This window comes from Merops nubicus, unplaced genomic scaffold, assembly GCF_000691845.1.
Source record: "Merops nubicus isolate BGI_N331 unplaced genomic scaffold, ASM69184v1 scaffold11220, whole genome shotgun sequence".
In the NCBI taxonomy this organism is placed as follows: Eukaryota; Metazoa; Chordata; class Aves; order Coraciiformes; family Meropidae; genus Merops; species Merops nubicus.
This window is the reverse complement of record NW_008583574.1, coordinates 24,744-38,435: the sequence shown is the minus strand read 5'-3', so window position 1 is coordinate 38,435 and position 13,692 is coordinate 24,744. Positions and strand designations below refer to the sequence as shown.

Sequence of the window (13,692 nt, the reverse complement as noted above, 5' to 3'; positions counted from 1 at the left end):
TACTGCTGAACTCACAAGCTTTTCAGCATGGTATTTTAGAAGTTGGGAAAGTAACTATAACATCAAAGCATTCTCCCTATATGGAGAACATGATCAAGTGTAGAACTCCTACACTTTACCACAGAACCTACAAAACTCCTTCCACCCAAGGGAGTTGTCTAAGCACATCCCTCTTCCCACACACTAAAAAGTTCAGGAAAAAAAAAGAAAACAAAGAAGAATTTTCACTGTCACAACAAAAAGTAGTTTGACACAAACTATTCACTATTAGGAAAATTATATTCTTGCTCCTGTTCTAAAGTATTAAAATATTTTAAAAAATAGTCCTTGCCAAATAAAAGGCAAGGAAGAAGTAACACAAATTCAGTAGAGGCAGAGAAGCTATAAAACTATAAAAATCTGGTATCTGTTCATGACACTCTTAAAAGGAATGCTGCTCTCTAAACGGGAAAACCTTAGATAGCAGAAACTGAACTTTTAAAAGAGCTACTAAAGTACATACTCTATTTTGGACTGATACAGAAACAGACATTCAAGCCAAGTGACTTCAATGAGTTGTAATTAAAAGAATAACAATGACACAGAAAGGATTGTTTGGGGTAAAACACAACTTTTAGAGCACTAGGTAATCCCAGAAAAGAGTTCATAGACCGTTACATATTCAGAATATGGTAAAGATGATCACCCATATCACCACAAAGATCTCAGCTTTGTCACTACATCAGTAGTTACATATTTAGGTCCTTACTGAGAGAGACATCAACTCTGTTTAAGCACACATTTGTACGTGGCACATTAGATACCAATGAAAGTCATTTAGAAGTTTCCAGAAGTTGAAAGAAGAGAGTAAGATTGTGGGAATTTTAGATTACAACCTGGTAGCTGTTTGAAAGGCTTGTTATTCCAATAATCATTAATACCCATCACTGTTTTAATCACAGTAAGTGCATGCCACTACCAGAATAACACCTACCTCTCGTAGATGGTTTTCAAAGTCAGATGATCTGGAACACCTTCAGTCTCTTCGAGATGTAGTATGAGCCATGATGTTCTATATGGCCACTGCTCTGTGAGATTGATCCAACTAGCCAGTCTATCCCAATTGAATGTGATCTGATTAGCTCTCAATAAACGACCTAGCAGGGAAGAAGAGAAGAAGCACTAGGGAATTTTTTTTCTCATTTTAGAGAGATCTGTTTTATTCTCAAAGTAACACCTCTGCAAGTCTTTTAGCCTCATCTGTGAACTTTATAGCATTGTATTTTTAGCTAAGTAAGTCCAAAATCAAGTTGTATCTAAAAAATGCAGTTTGACAACCTAATACAGATTATTCCAAATACTAGTCAGAAAATGAGGCTCTCCAAAACTGTCAACATCACCTCCAGAATAAACACTATCATCCTGTTCATAGAATCATAGAATGGTTTAGGTTGGACAGGACCTTAAAGATCATCTAGCTCCAACTGCTACAGGCAGGGAGACCTCCCACTAGACCAGGTTGCTCAACAACCTAAATCCACCTTTGTTCAGTTTAAAGCCACTCCCCTTGTCCCATCACTACATGCCCTTGTAAAATGTCACTCCCCAGCTTTCTTATAGGCCCAGTTTATTTAGGTGCTGGAAGGTTTCTTTAAGGTCTCCTCAGAGCCTTCTCTTCTCCAGGCTGAATCTCAAGTTACTTTAACAAAACTCAATAAAAATTTCACACATCATTAAATTCTCAGTCTAAACACAAAAATCATGCTAATAGTGCGGAAGATCTTGTACAGTGGCATATGCAATATAGGCAAAACAAGTCAAGCATACAACTACCAACTTCAATAGATAATGAAGTAAAATTCAAAGCCATAATCAAAAGACTGGCAAGGTATAAATTGCATTCCTTGTAATTAGGTATAAGGTGAGTATGAATTACAATAGAATTTAATATTAATACATAATAATATGCAATACATATACCTATGTAATTAGGTATAAGGCAAGGTATGAATTACAAATAAAGTTCATTTTTTAAAACGGAAAAAGTTTATTAATTTCAAGTTTTGGCAAGTTTTCTAGAATTGCATTATTAATATTGCTGACAATATATGACAGCTACATTCGTGAAGCTGTTCAAGAAATGATCATATATAACCACACATGACAGTACACTAGAAGTGTTCTTTCAGGAGGTTTTTTGTTTGTTGTTTTTACGACAAACAGTTTGTGATTTTGTTATGCTGTCACATCTGCACTATAATTTGCCAAAACTAGCCACTTCATGCTATAAATTTTAATGATAATGCTAAGAGACTGCATATTAACTTATAAGATTAGCTCAGACTTTTAGGTCTGTTGTTACATATGAAGGATCACTAAAAAAGGGAAAATCAGGGGGAAATGGGGAAACCAACACATTAACACTCTTCTATTAATTATATGATCATTAACTTAATGCAACAGAAAATAAGCCACGGGTTAGTCTACTTAACATAGAGCAGCAGTTACATTTATTTCTTCACAACCTGGGTGAAGGTAAATTAGGACAATCCAAACTGTGCCAAGACTGGGAATGGAACTGCAGAGACAGCCAACCCTTCTGTGTTACTCAGGCTGGTTCAGCCGAGCTGACCCAGCACAGGTCTTTGTGTTGTACTTCCCACTGAGATGGTCACCTCAGCACTGTACCAGACCTGAACCAGTCCCACTCCCTTGTGACATGCTGGAAATAAGGACCCCCAAATGCAGTGTGCAGTGGGGCAGCACATGCAGCACTGATAATCCTGTTGCAGGTTTCTGCTGGAATCAGTTCAGTTTGGGCCTCTATTAATACTCTGAACATCTACTGGTAAAGCAAACAGCCTAAGTGAGACCTGAGATGGCTACAGCAGGTTTCTTAACTTCACCTATGTACTGTGCAAAAGAGACAGGCTGTTCTCTGAACTGCACCCAGTTCAGGCAATATGGCTACAATCACCCAGCACAGAACTCAATGCCAAATCTGTGCAACCCACCCTCGATACACCCACAGTACATCTACATCTACATCTACATCATCTACAGTCAGTGGCCCAGGACCACATTCAGATGGCTTCTGAATATCTCCAAGTATGGAAGCTCCACAACCTCCCAGGGCAACCCCTTTCAGTTCTTAGTCAGCCTCATAATAAAAAGGTGTTTCACTAGCACCTGGTAAATAATGGCAGGTTTCTACAATGGTCCACATCCTAACCATAAACATTCAGAATACAAAGCCTGGAACAGAGAAAATGTGAAATTTGATCCTTTCAACAGGGTTGGTACTGGCTTTCACATCAACTTAAAAATTAGTTATGGATACTGAAGTTAAACTCAAGCTTTTGCCAGGATATTTTTTTCTAGTTAAAGACCAAGCTAATTCTGAGTAAAGGTCCAAGTTGCCCAGAAGCCTCATACTGCACAACAGGAAATGCTTATGTAAAAGCTTCCGAACTTGGGGAAAAAAAACCACTCCTGTTATTCCAGACCCTCGTGATTCATGGTTCTTGCTTTCTATTAGCACTTGATTAATTTTATATTTCAGGCATTTAATTGTTTCTGAATCCTTGTAGGCTTCCCACATCCAGATGATACAGCTGCAGAGTTAGGCATCTAACTATACATAGTGTTAAAAGAAACTTGGTTTGTTTGCTCTGCACCAGTTACTGTAAGGCTATTCAGTGTCAGTAATAGAAAACACGTAAATAATCATTCCCCATTCACTTACTACATGAAACATGATTCTTTTAGACTTCCATAGGTCTTTTTCCAGTTTTTAAACACCAAAGATACCAATGTCTTGATTGTGTTTTGTTGAAGGAACCTTTTAAGATACCAGCATTATGAGCTTTGTTTACACTAGTGTATTACAAACTGAAAATTATATTTTATTATCCCACTTCAAAACCAAAACATAGAAAACTTCCTAAAATGTAGACTAGAATCATTTGCCACCAAAATGAAGTCAATGAAACAACAAACAAATATTATTTATCTTTTCCTAATTCTACATAGAGTAGTCTATGATCTTTGCTGGCACTCCAGAAGAGCTTCTGTCAGAAGGATTTCGAAATCAACACACGGACTGACTTGCTACAAAATCTGAGTGCAATTGCAAGCAACCAAAACACAACCCTGTGTAGCATGCACGAACACGTCACACTTACCTGTCACCGAAACAATATTTAGCAATCTCCTCATGGTCTGAGGACTGATATCACTGAACCAATCCTCTGTAACCAACAGCTTGGTCAAATCGAAAGACATTTGGCGGGTAATGGTGCGCTGCATCTGGCGTCTTCGGTAAGTGTCCTGGTAATGATACAAAAAAAACAAGTAACATTGATTAGTACAAAAAACTCCTATGCATTTTAAATACTTCAGTTTTACTTGATTATAAAGCTAGAACCTTTGTGAATAAGTGTCTGTGAGATTGACATGAAATGCCATAAAAATATTTACCAGAATTTAATTCTGATTTAGCTGTGTAACAGTTGAACATGACTTACATATAAGCCAAGAACTGGCAACAGTTAACACGTTTTACTTCCAAGCCAACACTGAGAAGGCAAAATAGAGTGACTTGGTGAGAGACTTTGTACAGAGGTCACCAATTTCAGCATTGCCATCATCGTTCCCTACTGTCTCTACAAAAAGTTAATGCCATCCATTTACTAATTGCATTTTTAAATTAAAATTAACATCAGGTTCCTCTGCTACAAAATTCCCCATGTTTCTACCTATAGCAGCTCAAAAACCTCAGAATCCTCAGGCTATGCATTGCCTTCACTACTTCCTAGATACCTGTTATTCAAGTGCTTTCTGGTTTTACCTAAAGATGGGAAAAAAGAACAGAAAGCAGGAAAGAAAGTGTGGTGGACATGTTGCAGTAAAAGTCTAGTACTGTAATATTCTAAATGCTTTGATTTGCTCAATTACTGCCCCTTGTTGCAACATCCTGCGATCAAGTGATACTAGGCTTACACACAAAAATTCAAAATATAGACACATACACAGATTCTATCTACTACCAGTATGCTGTATCGCCTCAGCATTCACAGAGAAATTAATTTAAGTATTTGTGGAAAAGAACACTCTGATGAGCAAGCAAACTTCTTCCTCTTTCATAAAGCATCAGTCTACTGATTTAAGAGTGTACTTTTCCTACAGGGATCATTTATCTTCATTTCCTACGAAAGGTTTGATAAGTCTTCCAAGCTGACATCACTAAAAATTTGAAAGAAAAGAGTAGCAAAGAAAAAAGGTATTACCAGTATCTCCATTTAATCTAAAAATCATTCTCACCCGCCTGTTGAGAGCAGTTTTGCTGCCAAGCTTGGTCATGTCTCCAAGACTGTTCTGAGAAACTCTCCTGTCAAGCTCCTCATGCAGCCCTACAGAAAGGAAAACAAAAGGCAGCCATTTTCACCATGCACATACATTCAACTGATCCATAAAATAAAACTCATCATCTGCCAATTATTTAAATAATTTGTTCCAAACCCCAGATTTTTGGAACATCTGTTTTGCAACTCTCATATCATCCTCCTGCATAACCTTACCTGCACTGTCTGTATAAGGAATATCCCCATTGGTTGTTGAAGCTGCCATCAGCTTCTTGGCATTACTAAGGCCGCGGCTGTTGAGAAAGACGGGCAGGTGGACGATGTTCCGCATGTAGTCGTGCCCGTTTATGTTTGAGTCACGCAGAACACTGTTGAGATTCTGGTTAATGGCCTTTATAATAATGTGTGGGTCACTTGCAAAAATAGCAATAAACGGGCCTTTGGAAAACAAGACTCGCACCTGTAATAAAAGCAGAGAGTACATCTTCTTAGTAACAGTTATGACTAACGGGATCATTTGAATGTCTAAGTCAACATTTCATATTCCTTCTGTTCAAGTTACAAACTTGAGAGGACAAGACATGTATAGAGCTGTCAGTTTCTTCACTGTGAGATCTCTAATCTTACCAACTTACCCATAATTAGGAAAAAAAAATACTTAACAAACTAGCCATAGTAGTTAGAGTGGAAGTCATCACCAAGAGGATATCACGCATTGATGTCCTAGCCGTGCCAGATATTTGGCATTTAAGCACTTTTCATCTGAAGAACTTCAGAAATAAGTACAAAACCCTCTCCAAACATGGCAAGTGTTTTTTTTCAACAGGTTATTAATTTTCGATAATTTACATCTGATTGTTTCAAAACTTTTCACAAGTATTAACATGTTCAGTCTTTTAAACCCCATCACTCTTAGTATTAGTTATGCCAAAGTACACAAATGTTAAATGACTACAACACACAGACTCTGTACATGTGCCTTCTTTCTATAGAAAATACACAATCACTGTATGTATCTGAGCTCATCTATGGAAGAGATCATCCAGATGACTCAGAGATCACCTTTCTAAAATGATCCAACTCACAGTATCAAGCATCTGTAAAACTTTGTCCTGTTCACATGCATCCAATCCATCAATAATTACAACCAGCCTGGTCTGGTTCTGAGTGAAGCTGTCAATGGTTTTTGCCATTCTGGCCATCAGTTCCACTTCACATTTCAAGACCTATAAAAACAAAAAGCAAAGAAGAAAACATCATCTTTATACTTAAAACTCGTGAAAATGCATATAATTCCTTTGCAGGTTACTATTTTTCCCAACAAGATTAAAAAACAAACATTTATAAACGTCCAAAGTGAAAGTCCTAAAATGTCACTTCTACAATTTTCATCTCCTATTTGCACAAAATTGCATATTCCACTTGAACGTAACAAACTATACTTACTTATATTCCATTAAAGTAGTATTTATGCATTGTAAATCAGTATTCCAAGAGTAAACAAAATATCTGTAGCTTCAGCTAATTCTCAAAAATTGCTTTTCATAAAAGGTACAGAAAAAATTTCTATCTGCCTTCCAGCCAAGTAAATTATGCTATTACTTTTAATGCTCAGTCATTCCTATTCAGTATAAGAAATCTGAAAGTTTTTAAAGTTTTTAAACATTAAGTTACACATTTGGCAACTATCCATAATCTAGAAACAAAAGTGGAACTAACCTGCCCTGATCTCAGCAACTGAATAAAACTGTGCACATTAAGATGATAAAAGTCATAGGGATAACTCTGGGAAACACCCACCTCTCTCCTTTGGTTGGAAAGGGTGAACCTAACTCCTGAACGGTTGAAGTTATGCCAGATAAATACTACTCAAAAAACAATTGTCAAGAAACATAGTAGCAAGACACAGGTAAGTTCTTCTGTCTTATAAAAATATTTGCTCAATGTATTGTTACTCTACAGAGGTGATCATCTGGATGCTGAAGTTCATTTTTAAATAGGATCATATAGGATATTTGATGACAGCCTGATGGGCATATTTTTTATCCGTTTAGCTACAGCCCAGCAAAACAACAGTATTTTCTATCACTTTTCATTAAATACGTGAACTGTTTTGGAATGTTCTTTCAGTGCTATCATACCTTTCTTAATCTAAGAAGTCCTGCAGACAAAGTTAGGCTTGGTTTTTCATCTTTAGAATGTTTTAGAAGTTATTCTTTCTAATTTTATGATCTAAATCAAGCTTTACTAAATGTTGATAATTTAGAACAACTGTTTTCCGAGTACCTTCCTCCCAGCAAAAACAAAATCAGAAACTAAAAACTTAATCCAAATTTAACACTCCTGGTTAAGCAGACAGAACCTGTACACTAAGCAGAGCTACCAGGGGAACAGAAGTGTTCCCCTCAGTAAAAACTTACCAAGGCCCCATTCTACTGTTAAGAGACTCGGCCTGATTAAATAAATGGTGCCCCATGTTAAGAAGGCTACAGGTTTGAGGGTTTGTTTCAATTGTTTTATTGGCCAATTCATATAAACGCTTACCTTCATGAACCCCTCGCTTTTCAACTTGTGAAGCTTGGAGGCAGCATTGTGAAGACGTTTTCTCTGAGAATTCAAAACTGAATCCATCACTTGCCACCACGTGCGACAATTCAAGATAAAGGCCAAGCCAACAACGCAGGTAACTGATGTGAGAACAACGTTGACTGTCATGTTGGCTACGTTAAAAATGGCCAGCAGGGCAATGGCGGAAACGACGCAAGACAATATGAACAGGAAAATCACGAAGGATGGGAGACAGCAAGTTTTCTTCCATTTCTTTTTACCTGTCAAACAAGTATTTGATGTTAAATTGAATGTAAAATAATTGCAGTTGAGTACACAAGCTATTAACTTGCACACCTCACAGAATGCTAACTTGCACAAAAGATTACTGCAGCACTACCATCCAGTCATAAAAGTGAAAAAAAAATTGCCAAATTTTTAAATTTGCCAAAACTCTTGGAAATTATGAAGTGGAGAAATTCCTTTGTTTCAAGAAATCCACATGGATGGAAAGGATGTTTACTGCTTACATTTCCTATCAGCTGTATCATCCCTTTCATGACACCTCTCAGTAAAGTGTATTCACACAAGTAAACCCTAGGAAAACAGATACCTGTATCATCTAGAAGTAACGGTGCCACTGGAGAACTACATCAAAATGGGAAGCTACAATCCTTTTTTGTCTGCTAAAACATACACCTGGAGTATTGTGTCCAGTTCTGGGCTCACCATTCAAAAGAGATCTACTTGAGAGAGTCCAGTGAAGGGCTACGAGGATGACTGGGGGACTGGAACACCTGCCTTATGAGGAGAGGCTGAGGGACCTGGGGCTCTTTAGTCTGGAGAAGAGAAGACTTAGGGGGGATCTTATTAACGTGTATAAATATATGCGGGCTGGGTGTCAGGAAGGGAGGAGCAACCTCTTCTCAGTCATGCCCTGAGACAGGACACGGGGTAATGGTCACAAGCTGGAGCACAAGTTCCACCTCAACACGAGGAAGAACTTCTTTACTGTAAGGGTTCCAGAGCACTGGAACAGGCTCCCCAGGGAGGTTGTGGAGCCTCCTGCCTTGGAGACTTTTAAGACCCATCTGGATGTGTTCCTGTGTGACCTGCCCTAGACTAGATGGTCCTGCTCTGGCAGGGGGGCTGGACTCGATGATCTCTGGAGGTCCCTTCCAACTCCTAACATTCTGTGATTCTGTGAAGGAAGACTGCAGTACTTAAGGTTCAGACAAATCACAAGGGCCTTAGAAGAGAATAAAGACATTCTGACTTCAGGTGGATTGACAAAGAAGAGACAAAGAAATACTGCAGGTGGAGATTAGCACAGCTAAAGCAGTTGATCAAAGAAACAGCTTTTTTCCAAAGTAGCAGCCTGTGCCTTTAGGACCATTTCTCAAAGATTCACATCTCCTGTACACACTTGTTAATACAGAACATAGCAATAATCTGATGCAAAATGATGATGGCTAAAAATCAGTATTTAAACTCAAAGAGAAAAATAAAATGTTAAATATGCTACATGGAAAGAATATCCAAGGTTTATATACTGTATACATGTATGCTATTCTAGTCTAGGGTATGAGCTGGAAAGGTCTTTCACAAGACTGACATCTGTGAGAGGTAAGATTGTGATGCAGGACAAAGCAACAGAAAATGCATCATGACAAGACTGCAGGGCAAAAAGAGAAGAGTAACAGCTCAGTTATAATTATATTCAGTTCTACACATCCTGAGGTAGGGATATAAGCATCCTCTAGCTGGAAGGAGATAGAAAGTAGATTAGAGAGAGACTTAGGAATCATCAAGAGTGAAATGGCAATTGAATAGGCTTGTCTGAGTTTAGAGATGTAAGAAAAACTAAAGATACATGAAACTAAAAAGAAACCTATATGGAATTTCTATGAGCACCTAGAGACAAGAAATCTGTGAAACATCTGGAGACAAGAAGAAAACGTGCAAGATCATCAAACAGGTAAAGAAAAAAATAATCAACTAAATAACTAGGAAGAGAACAGGAAGGCAACAGTCAAGGAACACAAGAGAAATGTTAAGATTACAAATAAAAGGAAAAGATGATTACTGCAAATAATCACAAGAGGCCAGCACTATACTGCCATCCTCAAATCAATTTCTGAAGAAATTACAGCAACATGAAAGCAGTTTCACTGAGGTTAAGGAGAACTACAAAATCTCTAATACGAAAATAAGAGTGAAAAACTCTACATATCACTTTCATAAAGAACATTCAGTGAATCTGAGAAAAAGCAATGAAGAGTGAGTTGTTTTCAGCACATAGTATGTTTTTTTTTCCACCCTCTGCAAGACAGGAGAGTTTAAACATTTCACCTGGTGAGAGGAGACAGCATCTAACAGATTTCTCTTTTTGTGGTCCAGGTCAAAATGAAATGAGGATTAAATGACTGAAATTGAACTCAGGCTTCTATGAATTTGAAATAGCCCTCAAGAACTCCCTTTCTTTATAATATCATACTGTGTTCTGTATATGTTTTTTTTTCAGAAATCTACAGATAGGACAGAAGAAAAAAGTTTGTTCTATTTGGATCAAGCAGGAATATTTAATTCCATCTTACCAGCACTGATCACAGTTATTTATGGGCTTGGACCAACATGTTCTATAAATTTATTATTTCCAAGAAAAAGTAATGGTCACTCATAAAAGCTCTGAGTTAAAATCTAATAAACTAACCAGGAACTTCTCTTAGCAATACGCAAAAGTATACTCTTTCCTTGATCTGACTCAGACACAATGACTTAATTGCTATGGAAAAACAGTGAAAATATTATGATGCAACTAGAAGGATGTAACACAATCACATGTTTCTATTGACGCTTCTGAAAACTATAGTTCACAGAAGATAATCCTGATGATATTAATAAAATCAAGGTGAGCAAAGAAGAGAGGGCATTTTTATCTTTGATACAATACAGAGAGTTTCCCCTTCTGTACGAATTTCTGTGTGGCTAAGACAGTTTCTAAAAAGAGCTTCTAATGTGCAAAACAGAACGCCTGATAACGACGCACTGAAATGGAATAATCGGAAATGTCACTCAGGTAATAGAAACCTTGTGTATCTTCTGTCTTGAAAACTCGAAATAGCCTTGTTGCTAAGAAACCAAATTCCCTTTCACATGCATCAGAGAGGGTAGCAATCATCTCAGCCAGTGAAGTTTCTCCACCTACACTGGACAGTCTATTGTAGTCTGTGAACAAAAATCTGAAAGAGAAAAAACATGTATTTTTTATACTTTAGAAAGCTTTTAATATTTTCTGTCAACCAAAACAAACACCTTCCTGTATCTCTACAGCTACAAGGGTCTTTTTCTGAGTGGCACACAATGTAAAATACCTAAATTAATTTTAAACTCTACATGAAATTTAAGTATTTATTTCTTTATTTCTTCTCCTGTTATCAAACCTCTTCTTTGCCCCACTTCCTACTCAAAAACTTTATTTCTTAAAAAGATAAACACAGTCACATCACTAACAGGACCTCATATGGCAGCAAAAACACAAGAGTATCTTCATGGTGCCAAAACATAACATTGGCAAATATCTAAAAATTATATTCTGAGCTATTTTACAAATATTTAGGTAGAAATAAAATAAAAAAAAATACAGAAGACTAAGACCCCACAGAAGTACCATGAGGCTAAAATACAAGTCTCTAAACAATAGGAGTAAACAAAACTATAAAACATATGGCATAAATATTTTTGCTTTCAGGTAAACTAGAAACTTTGAGCAGCTTACTTACAGGATTCTCTACACACAGGGGGGAAAAAAAAAAAAGGAAAAGCAGAGGGGAAAAAAGGGAAAAGGGGCGAGGAAAAAAAAGGGACAAGGGGGGGCAAAAAAAACCTTAAGAGAAGTAATCAGTGAAGCAAGCATTAAATCATTAAACGTAACACACAGTAAGCCACTAAACTTATTTTGCCTGTGAGAAATTTTCATTAGTATGACAATCAAAATCCCTAATACTAAAAAGCAGTAGCTTTCCCTGACTTTGGCACAGAGATTTTCTTTTGAAAACACTACCTTCTTCACACTGAGAAATTTAACTACATGGTCTTCTAGGGCTACTGTTTTTCAAAAGGGAATCTCAACACCTTTTCATAGCAAGAGTAGCATACACATTAACATGCAGAGTTTGAAAAGTATCAGAGTGAACACAAATAGTTGAAGAGTAAATACATGAAATGACTAACCTGACAGGTAAAGCTTTAGTGGTTTGCTCTGGTAATTCTGGTGGGTTCACAAACATGAGTTTGAGAAGCAGCTCTAAATAGCCAATATGCCTTGCCAACCTTGCACTTAACACCCAGGCCCAGTTCCAGCTCTCACCTTCTCTTCGGCCACCAAAGTAAATTACAGCTAAAATGTTCAAAATTTAAAAAGACGTTTGGGTAATATTTTAGTCAACTTTCACAACTGAAATAACCATGAATTTTGAACATATAAGGCATGAAGTTGCATAAAAAGAGCTTAATAAAGTTTTAACAAATTTTTTTAACAGGACTAAAAATGAGAACAGTAAGAGCAACACAACGGAGTTAGTATACAAAACTCTTTCTTTGTTTTCAAGAATGCCCTCTTACAAATAACACAAACACAAGGAGAGGGTCCAAAGGGTTCCTGTTTTTTACAAAAACATTTAGTATTTTTTCCAAATCACACAGAATGTCTACAAAACTATACTGAATTCTAAAAAGAGATAAAAACCTTCACAAACTTCATATAAAATACTTACTAAAGAAAATGTAGAGAACTGCTAGTAAGCTGAGTGACACTGCTATTCCAAGCTTTGCATCCACTGTGAAAGCAAGCAACAAACCCAAACCTCCGCACAGCATAAGTGTGAGGAAAACAATGAGCCAGGAGAACTGAAACAGAGGTTCAATCTGCTGTCCTGCAAAAGTCTTCATTTCATCTAAAACAAAAAGACAGAGACCAAATGACACGTTAAATCATTCTAAAAGAGGAAGCAAAAGTATTATAACGATCATCTTTGAAAACACTTCATTACATTGTTAACTTTTCCCTATTACTGATAAAAAAAACCCCAATACTCTTCAAGTAGCGCAAAACCCTAAGTTTTCACTCATGCAATGAACAAAACCATTTAAATACAGAGTACTTGCACGTTTGCTGCAGATCTACTTTTAAAAGCGTATTAAGAACCATGTCATTTCCTATCCTTCTTCAAAAGTTTAAAACATATTTTATGACATAAAGAAAAATAAATCTACCTTATGTGTCAAAAAAAAAAAACAAACCAACCAACCTCCAAAACCTCAATCACTGAAATCTGGACCATGTTCTTCAAATAGTCAGATATAACAGTACGATGTAAAGGCTTCAGTATTTATTTCTGTTTGATTATATTTACTTTTTGTTCTTATTTAGTAAAACAGGAATTCCTGAAGAAACTTATTTAGGATCTACTGAATAAAATTCATGAAATAGAAAATCCAGAATAAAAAGATGAATGAGGAACAGGAAAAAATATGAAAAGGCATATTAAAAATGGAAGAGCTCATCAACAATAAGCACCGTAGCAAAAAATGCACACTGCTTTATGTTTATGACATGAAAGCAGAGACCTCACTTTCACTAGTTTAGAAGCTTTTAAAAACACAGAAAGTAAGAAGCATCAAGGTTGGTATTCTGAATTACACTGAAACAATTTAGAAAACCTCCTTTGTGAGAAAAAGCTAAAACTCTAAATCACATGCTCAGTTTCCACTGGGAAAAATACTGACTCTCTCCATATACTGC

At 36.7% G+C, this 13,692-nt stretch overlaps 1 protein-coding gene across 1 annotated transcript in view; it reads right to left on the bottom strand.

Annotated features, from left to right (window-relative positions):
• The window catches only part of KIDINS220 (kinase D-interacting substrate, 220kDa), a 66,609-nt gene that overhangs the window by 34,801 nt on the left and 18,116 nt on the right, over positions 1–13,692 (bottom strand). Inside the window, exons 13-21 of the mRNA XM_008941357.1 lie at positions 12,665–12,844; positions 12,123–12,288; positions 10,980–11,131; positions 7,887–8,170; positions 6,428–6,568; positions 5,559–5,802; positions 5,302–5,390; positions 4,164–4,308; positions 974–1,136 (exon numbers count right to left, since the gene is read on the bottom strand). Of these exons, the coding sequence (XP_008939605.1) occupies positions 974–1,136; positions 4,164–4,308; positions 5,302–5,390; positions 5,559–5,802; positions 6,428–6,568; positions 7,887–8,170; positions 10,980–11,131; positions 12,123–12,288; positions 12,665–12,844 (1,564 nt within the window). The remainder of the gene's footprint in view (positions 1–973; positions 1,137–4,163; positions 4,309–5,301; positions 5,391–5,558; positions 5,803–6,427; positions 6,569–7,886; positions 8,171–10,979; positions 11,132–12,122; positions 12,289–12,664; positions 12,845–13,692) is intronic.